The sequence below is a fragment of the Oncorhynchus nerka genome, linkage group LG8 (assembly GCF_034236695.1).
Source record: "Oncorhynchus nerka isolate Pitt River linkage group LG8, Oner_Uvic_2.0, whole genome shotgun sequence".
In the NCBI taxonomy this organism is placed as follows: domain Eukaryota; kingdom Metazoa; phylum Chordata; class Actinopteri; order Salmoniformes; family Salmonidae; genus Oncorhynchus; species Oncorhynchus nerka.
The window spans coordinates 43,269,636-43,280,013 of record NC_088403.1 but is presented as its reverse complement, the minus strand read 5'-3'; the positions used below and the strand labels follow the sequence as shown (position 1 = coordinate 43,280,013).

Here is a 10,378-nt window from a genome sequence, read left to right as displayed (position 1 = left end):
CATTTAGCTACATAACTTTTCATCACTTTAAACTCCAACAACTCAAGGAGCATTATTATTTTTTGTGAAAAAAATCTCTCCTGTCTAACCCGATGTAGGCCCCATCGGGCTCGGATAGCAGAGCTCTAGTTCAAATACGAGTGTTAGCCAGCTGAGCTAAAACCTTATAGCTTGGGGAGCGAAAAGGCTTTGGGAGCTAACAAGTCAGCAGGTCTCAGACAAGGCTACTACTTATCAAGCATGCATGGTTACTTGAGCTGAGAATATCAAATGAGTTTTTGATTCACTGAAATAATAATCCATCAATGCAATTCATGTATATGTATTAGTAGAAATATTTTATTTATTTTACAAACCCTTTATTCAGTCATTATTTCACAAAATGTGCACAATTTATTACATTTATATATTACCACATTATTATATGTGTGGTAAGTATATACGTGGCCTCATTGCATCATTTGGCAATCAAAATAAGCTCTATTTCACAAATATCACATTACATGAATTTATAGTCACATTAATTATACAGTTACATTAATTATACAAAACAGACAACCTTATGTAGTGTTAGATACATAATCATATCAAGAAGCTGGCATCAAATCTATTGAAACGTGTTAACTAATGTACTTGAACATAATCTCTTCTCGTTAGAGTGCTTCCCGTCATAGGCACTGATTCCAACAATTACCACAAACATAGTTGATTATCATTCTTTACCGTATTCAGAGGAAGACAGTGGTTTATAATTGCATTGCCTCTACACTCTTAAAAATGCCCAATATGTCATTCATTTCATATCTGATAATACAAAGTTCATATTTCAAAGTGAGGAGATCCATCTAATCTGAAGGCTTCTTCTTGTTGTCTTCTGGGCTGATGAAACTGGGTGGTGTAACTGGGGAACAGAGGACTCTAGAACCGTGATCTACAAACCTACAGTTTGGGTCGGAGGGAACCCACCACAGGCTTGTCTGAGGTGAACTCTGCCCACCAGGATGGGCGCTCTAGAACCTTGTTCCCCTGCATCACCGTAGACCACAGGTTCTTATAGAGCTGGAACACAGGAAAACAACACCATCAAGAATTGATAGGACAAAGTGTTTTGTGTGACTATGACAACATTTCAAACGGTTTGGATTGATGATTTGTTCTTTTTTAGTAACATGCTGGAATCCTAGTGGCGGTTTGCTGTGTGTAATTGGGGCAAGTAACTTGAAGAACTGTTGGCATTACAAGCAAAATGATGAAAGGTCAAAATCAACTAATCTTAAATCATAATTGCTCACAATATTATTATTTTGACCTTTATTTAATAACTAGTATGTTTGGGCAAAGAATGTCTTTCAAAGGGAAGTGACGAAAAATGCCAAAGCCTATTGCTAATCCCCTCGCGTCTATCCAATATTGATCACTAACAAACCGGACATACTTAATGTCACAACAACCACCTTTCACATACAGAAACAGTACAAAGCATTATGTTTATAGCTGTGTTAAACTAGGTTTGTTATGTTATGAACTGAGATGTTTCTGAGAAGAGCTGATTGAGTAATGCTGACTAGAGACAATATTTATAAAACACTGAGGTTTATGATTGAGATGTTGCACACACACACACACACACACTCACACACACACACGTTTCCAATGTGGTGATTTGAAATAGGTGATACTGTATACAGTATCTCGATAAGACAGTCACAGCTGGGCTAGTATGTCCGTGTCCCAAATGACACACTATTCCCTACACTGGAGGGCACTCCTGGTCAAATGTGGTGCACTATAAAAGGGAATAGAGTACCATTTGGGTCACAACATAGGAGTTATATTATACTGGAAAAAATTCAACATGCAACAATTTCAAAGATTTTAATGACTTAAATTAATTGTAAGGAACTCAGTCCATTTAAATAAATGAGGCCCTAATCTATGGATTTCACATGACTGGAAATACAGATATGTATCTGTTGGTCAGATACCTTTTAAAAAAAAAAATAGGTAGGGGCGTGGATCAGAAAACCAGTCAATATCTGGTATGACCACCATTTGCCTCGTGCAGTGCGACACATCTCCTTCACAAAGAGTTGATCAGGCTGTTGATTATAGCCTTTGGAATGTTGTCCCACTCCTCAATGGCTGTGCGAAGTTGCTGGATATTGGCGGGAACTGGAATACGCTGTAGTACACGTCGATCCAGAGCAACCCAAACATGCTCAATGGGTGACATGTCTGGTGAGTATGCAGGCCATGGAAGAACTGGGACATTTTCAGTTTCAAGGAATTGTGTACAGATCCTTGTGACATGGGGCTGTGCATTATCATGCTGAAACATGAGGTGATGGTGGCAGATGAATGGCACAACGATGCGCCTCAGGATCTCGTCATGGTATCTTTGTGCATTCAAATTGCCAAAGATAAAATGCAATTGTGTTCGTTGTCCGTAGCTTATGCCTGCACATACCATAACTCCACCGGCACTCTGTTCACCCACACGACGCAATACACGTGGTCTGTGGTTGTGAGGCCGGTTGGACATACTGCCAAATTCTCTAAAACAACGTTGGAGGTGGCTTACTGTAGAGAAATTTACATACAATTATTTGGAAACAGCTCTGGTGGACATTCCTGCAGTCCGCATGCCAATTGCACTCTCCCTCAAAACTTGAGACATCTGTGGCATTTTGTTGTGTGACAATACTGCACATTTTAGAGTTGCCTTTTATTGTCCCCAGCACAAGGCACACCTGTGTACTGATCATCCAGTTCAAACAGCTTCTTGATATGCCACACCCATCAGGTAGATAGGGAGTATTTCTCCTTTGCCAAGATAATCTTAACAGGGATGTAAACAAATTTGTGCACACAAATTGAGAGAAATAAGCTTTTTGTGCATATGGAACATTTCGTGGATCATTTTTCAGCCCATGAAACATGGGACCAACACTTTACATGTTGCTTTTATATTTATGTTTAGTGTTTTCAACACAGGAGAAGAAGCATTAAGTCTTATCTGATCTCTATGATTTACTGACCTCAACAGGGGGTTAGAGACAGACCACACTAATGATTACAATGTTATGTTAATAATTAATATTGTTATAAGGCCTTTATGACAAGTCAAGTATCCAGACACTAATATTGTATGTGCTCAGGGTAGTCATCACAAAGCATTATGGTCCATTTGTTCAGTATATTTAAGGTACATTTGACCCCCATCTTCTAGCTATAGATATACATATAGTACTGTATATTATTGTATATTCCCCTCAATGCTTCCAACCCCATTCTATAAGAATTTCTAGGAAGTTCCTGTGCTTCTGGGCTCAATCTCCAGCACTGTGTTTCCCTGGCAACACCTCAAGCAGGGTGTTGATTGGACAATGCATGACTTATGTAATTTTAAATGGTCCAGTCACTCACACAATGTTTGCAGGGTGATGGCACCCTATTCCCTCTATAGTACACTGGGTCCTGGAAAAATTATTGCACAATAAAAAGAGAATAGAGTTCCATTTGTGACACAGGCACGAAATCACTGACCTCACCGGTATAGTATTAGTTAGTACTTCTTGGCCCACACTTGATATGGGTTTGGGTGGGTGTTGTCGTGGTGATCTACCTCGCTCCACATTTGGTATGAGTCTCTGGATCGTGTTAAGCTAAATGTCAATGTAATTCAAAAATGAATGTGTTTCTACCTAATATACAGTCAACCAAATACACTACATCAGTGGTTCCCAATCTTTTTATAGTCCAGTACCCCTTCAAACATTCAACCACCAGCTGCGTACGCCCTATAGCACCAGGGTCAGCGCACTCTCAAATGTTTCTTTTCTTCCATCATTGTAGGCCTGCCACAAACACACACTATACAACACATTTATTAAACATAAGAATGAGTGTGGGTTTTGTCACAATTGGCTCGTGGGAAGTGACAAAGATCTCTTATAGAACCAGGGCACAAATAATAATATAATCATTTCGCTCTTTATTTATTTAGCCATCTTACATATAAAACCTTATTTGTTAGTCAAAAAATGTGACTAACTCACCACAGGTTAATGAGAAGGGTGTGCTTGAAATGATGCACATAACTCTGCTATGTTGGGTTGTATTGGAGAGTCTCAGTCTTAAATCATTTCCCACACACAGTCTGTGCCTGTATTTAGTTTTCATGCTAGTGAGGGCCGAGAATCCACTCTCACATAGGTACGTGGTTGCAGAGGGCATCAGTGTCTTAACAGCGTGATTTGCCAAGGCAAGAAATTAAGTGCAGCCCTATCCAGAAATCTGGCAGTGGCTTCTGATTAAATAAAATTTTCTCAGAAACGCTTGTTGCAATTTTGATGAGGCTCTCTTGTTCAGATATCGGTATGTGGACTGGAGGCAGGGCATGAAAGGGATAACGAATCCAGTTGTTCATGTCGCCCGTTTAGGGAAAGTACCTGTGTAATTGCTCACTCAGGTGCTTCGCTGTATCACATTTGACATTGTCCGTAAGCTTGAGTTCATTTGCACACAAAAAAAAAATCATACAATGCTGGAAAGCCTGTGTTGTCCTTGTTAATACAGACAGAAAAGAGCTCCAATTTCTTAATAATAGCCTCAATTTTGTCCAGCACATTGAATATAGTTGAGGACAGTCCCTGTAATCCTAGATTCAGATCATTCAGGTGAGAAAAAAAAAATCACCCAGATAGGCCAGTCAAGTGAGAGACTCATCATCATGCAAGCGGTCAGACAAGTGAAAATTATGGTCAGTAAAGAAAAGCTTCATAAAGTTGTCTCTCAATTAAAAAAAAAAAGTGTCAATACATTGCTCCTTGATAACCAGCACGTATGTTGTAAAAGCGTTACATGGTCGCTGAGCCATATCATTGCATAATGCAGAAAAAAACATGAGAGCTCAGGGGCCTTGCTTTAACAAAGTTAACCATTTTCACTGTAGTGTCTGTCTCCTCTTTCAGACATTCCCTTTGGCATCAAAATCAAGTCAAATTTTATTGGTCACATACACATGGTTAGCAGATGTTATCGCGAGTGTAGTGAAATGCGTATGCTTCTAGATCCGACAGTGCAGCAGTAATAGGTAATATCTAGCAATTCCACAACAAAACCTAAAACACAATCTAGTAAAGGAATGGGATGAGAATATATAAGTCTAAAATATATGGATGAGCAGTGACAGAGCTGGAAAGATGCAATAGATAGTGAAGGATACAGTATATACATATGAGATGAGTAATGTGAGATATGTAAATATTCTTTAAGTAGCATTATTTAAGTGACGAGTGTTCCATTTATTAAAGTGGCCAATGATATCAAGTCTATAGATAGGCAGCTGCCTCTCTGTGCTACTGGTGGCTGTTTAACAATCTGATGGCCTTGAGATAGAAGCTGTTTTTCAATCTATCTGTCCCAGCTTTGGTGCACATGTACTGATCTCACTTCTGGATGGAAGCGGGGTGAACAGGTAGTGGCTCGGGTGGTTATTGTCCTTGATGATCTTTTTTGCCTTCCTGTGACATCGGGTGTTGTAGGAGTCCTGGAGGGCAGGTAGTTTGCCCCCGGTGATGCGTTGTGCAGACCGTACCACCCTCTGGAGAGCCCAGCGGTTGTGGGCGGTGCAGTTGCCGTACCAGGCGGTGATACAGCCCGACAGGGTGCTCTCAATTGTGCACCTGTAAAGGTTAGTGAGGGTTTTCGGTGACAAGTCACATTTTTTTCAGCCTCCTGAGGTTGAAGAGGCGCTGTTGCTGGATGAGTCAACAGAACCTCTCGGTGGATGCTGCAGTGTACCAAGCGGCATAGGGAGCAACTAATTGCTGGCGCGTTACCACTCCACTATGTCTCCCGGTTGTGGCTTTTGCTCCATCAGTACAGAAACCAACATATTGACCACCAAAGTCCATTTGGTATCACAAAGCTGTCCAGTACTTTAAAAATATCCTCTCATGTTGTCCTGGTTTCCAGAAGAGGATGTCTTCCTTAATTGACCCTCCATAAAAGTAACGGACATATACCAGCTGTGCAAGGCACAGTCTGTCAACTCATCCAGCTGTAACGCATATAATTCACTGGCTTGTATTTGAAGCAGTAATTATTTCAAAACATCTCCTGCCATGTCACTGATGCGTTGTGAAACAGTGTTGTTTGATGAGGACATTGTCTGTACAGCTTTTTTGGCCTTTTCCCCCCAGCATTGTCCCAGCCATTTCTGCGGCAGCAGGAAGAATTAAGTCCTCCACAATAGTATGGGGCCTGCCTGTCCTAGCCAATCGGTAGCTCACCATACGCTTCTAGACGCTTCTTATTAATGGCATCTGTTGCTTTTATATTTGTTGTCATGTTTAGTTTCTAAATGTCTGTGTGAAGGTTTCCCGCGAGAAAGTAACGGTTAACGTGATTGGATGTTAATTATTTGACTAGGCTACCTGTATTTGACATTGTGCTGTAATTTTGCTGAACACTAGATGGTTTCATTTTATTTTGGGCAGTGAAACGAGGCTACTCAGGGCGAGACAAAAAACCTCACCCAAGTGTTTAGCCCCATTGGAAAATATAAAATGTACGGTTTAAAAATGTGAATAAAAATAAATAAGTGAATCACATTTTTATTTGGCGTACCCTCGACGGCATTGCGTACCGCAGTTTGGGAATACCTGCACTACATGACCAAAAGTATGTGGACACCTGCTCATTTCAAAATCATGGGCATTATTATGGAGTTGGTCCCCCCTTGCTGCTATAACAGCCTCCATTCATCTGGGAATGCTTTCCACTAGATGTTGGAACATTGCTGCAGGAACTTGCTTCCACTCAGCCACAAGAGCATGAGTGCGGTCGGGCACTGATGTTGGGCGATTAGGCCTGGCTCGCAGTCGGCATTCCAATTAATCCCAAAGGTGTTCGATGGGGTTGAGTTCAGGGCTCTGTGCAGGCCAGTCAAGTTCTTCCACACTGATCTCAACAAACCATTTCTGTATGGACCTCACTTTGTGGACGAGGGCATTGTCATGCTGAAGCAGGAAAGGGCCTTCTCCAAACTGTTGCCACAAAGTTGGAAGCACAGAATCGTCTAGAAGGTCATTGTATGTTGTCGCGTTTAGATTTCCTTTCACTGAAACTAAGGGGCCTAGCCCGAACCATGAAAAATAGCCTCAGACCATTATTCCTCCTTCACAAAACTTTAACAGTTAGAACTATGGATTGGGGCAGGTAGCGTTCTCTTGGCATCATCCAAACCCAGATTCTTCCGTCGGACAGCCAGATGGTGAAGCATGATTCGTCACTCCAGAGAACGCAATTCCACTGTCCAGAATCCAATGGCGGTGAGCTTTACACCACTCCAGCCGATGCTTGGCATTGCACATGGTGATCTTAGGCTTGTGTGCGGCTGCTTGACCATGGAAGCTCCCAGCGAAAAGTTATTGTGCCGACGTTGCTTCCAGAGGCCGTTTGGAACTTGGAGTGTTGCAACCGAGGACAGATGATTTTAACGCGCTGCGCGTTTGAGCACTCGGCGGTCCCGTTCTGTGAGCTTGTGTGGCTTACCACTTCGCGGCTGAGCCATTGTTGCTCCTAGCCATTTCCACTTCACAGTAACAGCACTTACAGTTGACTGGAGCAGCTCTAGAAGGGCAGAAATTTTACAAACTGACTTGTTGGAAAAGTGGCATCCTATGACGGTGCCACGTTGAAAGTCACTGAGCTCTTCAGTAAGGACATTCTACTGCCAATGTTTCTCTATGGAGATTGCATGGCTGGGTACTCGAATTTATACACCTGTCAGCAACGGGTGTGAGGGAAATAGCCAAATCCACTAATCTGAAGGAGTGTCCACACACTTTTGCGTATATAAAGCTAAATGTCAAAAATGGAAATGTTTCTTATACAGCACACAGCCAGGGAGCAGAGAGGGTCAGACTCACACCATTGCGTGAGGTTGGAAGGAAATGCCATTGCTTCAACGACACCATAAAACAACCCTAATTCGGTTAAACGTCTGCTCTGAAACTTGCACCTGTGAACATGCATTAATAGTAACATCAACAACATTTTATAGCAATGCTACTAGCAAAAGCAGGTAAGACAAACACTATTCTTGCTACTACCAGTACTACCATTACTACTACTACCACCAGCACTACTACCACAGAACTCCATCTCATGCTTCTGTGACTGTTCTGTCGTTCTACTATTAGTGTCACTATTAAATAACAATGATGATAAATATATTGATTAATGATCTATTTAGATTTGCTTACAATTGTACAGATTTATTCTACTACTCAGCTCAGCTAGGAAGGCATGTTTATCCCTCTCTCCAGGTCCATTATTGTGTGTGTGTGTGTGTGTGTGTACTGTCTGCCAACGAAAGCAGCTGTGAGTCTTCACAGAGTGAAAACAAAGCATCCATTTTCTGAGCCCAGAAAGACAAGGGGAGCATTTGAAAGCCAGACTCCTAACAAAACAGATGACACACACAGTTAAAGGTCATACACACACACTGCGACATCGTGCCTCCTTAGTAATGCATTATCCTGGCGGACACACCCACACACACACACACCGTCCCTCCCCAACCTCACTCCTGGCTGACACACTTGGGCCTGTATGTTTATAGGTTTGGGTCAGTGTGTTTACTGGAAGATGACAGCAGCCTCTGGAACTCTCCTCTTGCTCTATTCCAGTAAAAAAGTGGCCCATCCTTTAAAAGTAGGTTAATAGCAGAACACTCTGTAGACCTTTTGTTGTTTGGACCATTGTGATGGTCTATGTGGAAACTCAGTGTCTCAAACATTGTTGTTGTGTCTCCACAGACTCTTCAAACACAAGAGCACTGTCTGAGTGCATGGATGAATAGGTTACTAGCATTACTCAAACAGACATGATTTAATCAATGGATGAGTATTAAGCCTAGTGTTATTCGTTATCCAAACAGCCATTAAACTAGGGTAAATGAGTAAGACCAGACAAGTGTGTGTGTGTGTGTGTGTGTCTGTGTAATGCTTTGTTCCTGCAAGTTAAGCAGCTATAGGTCCACAATCTCATTCGGCTGCTCTGTTTCTATTCTAACCTTTCATATTTCTATTTTTGTTTCTGTATAGTGAATTGTGACGGTGTCTAAAATGTACTTTAAAATGCACCGGATCAGGATTAGATAGGACTCTGGCGCTGACACATTTCACACGTCGCTCTTGTCTTACCTCCCCGTCCGCATTGCCAATGGGTGAGTTGAGGATGAAGTCAGGAGGGGCAACGGCGTCCACCAAAGCTATGGCCTCGTCCTTCAGCTGTTAGAGGGAGAGAAGGAGAGAGGGACTAATGGGAAGAATGGAGGGAGAGACAGAAAGAGTATACACACAGACAAACACAGTGATGGTTCTCTAAAGAGAGCAGACTGCAAGCCAATAAACACCTATGAGGTCATCCCCCTCAGACCACATGACATTTAACCTCTTAAGTCGACCCGAAATGCATGCGTCCCATCTAGCCATCTGGAAATGCAAATGCGCTACGCTAAATGCTAATAGCACTCGTTAAAACTCAAACGTTCATTAAAACACACATGCAGGGTACTGAATTAAAGCTACACTCGTTGTGAATCCAGCCAACAAGTCAGATTTTTAAAATGCTTTTCGGCGAAAGCATGAGAAGCTATTATCTGATAGCATGCAACACCCCGAAATACCTGAAGGGGACGTAAACAAAATAATTAGCATAGCCGGCGCTACACAAAACGCAGAAATAAAATATAAAACATTCATTACCTTTGACGATCTTCTTTGTTGGCACTCCTAGATGTCCCATAAACATCACTATTGGGTCTTTTTTTCGATTAAATTGGTCCATATATACCCTAAATATCGATCTATGAAGAGTGTGTGATCCAGGAAAAAACACCGTTTTAAAACGCAACGTCATTTTTTTTTATTAAAAAAGTTGACGATAAACTTTCACGAAACACTTCGAAAATACTTTTGTAATCCAACTTTAGTAAACGTTAATAATCTATCAAATTGATCACGGGGCGATGTGTATTCAATAGCTCTACGTCTTGAAATCATGTTCGGAAATTTCTCATCCAAAACATCCTGTCGGAGACCGGAAGGAATGGGCTCTCTCTCACTCGTTTGACCAAGAAACAAAGCCCAGGCAATTGACAAGACTGGCGACATCGTGTGGAAGCTGTAGGACTTGCAATCTCAGCCCCATGTAATTTGCTTTCCAATAGACAATACATGCAAGTGGCGCATTGATATATTTTCCAGATTTTGGTGATCAGTTTTTCTTGCGCTTTTCGATGAAACACACGTCATGTTATAGTCACAGCCGTGATTTAACCAGTTTTAGAAACATCAGAGTGTTT

General features: G+C 41.6%; 1 protein-coding gene across 2 annotated transcripts in view; it reads right to left on the bottom strand.

The window, feature by feature from the left end:
- Positions 1–317: 317 nt before the first annotated feature.
- The window catches only part of acox3 (acyl-CoA oxidase 3, pristanoyl), a 29,547-nt gene continuing 19,486 nt past the window's right edge, over positions 318–10,378 (bottom strand). For both annotated transcript variants that reach the window (XM_029666454.2, XM_029666455.2), the window contains exons 17-18: positions 9,216–9,302; positions 318–1,059 (exon numbers count right to left, since the gene is read on the bottom strand). In XM_029666454.2, the coding sequence (XP_029522314.1) occupies positions 940–1,059; positions 9,216–9,302 (207 nt within the window). In that variant the 3' untranslated portion in view covers positions 318–939. The remainder of the gene's footprint in view (positions 1,060–9,215; positions 9,303–10,378) is intronic.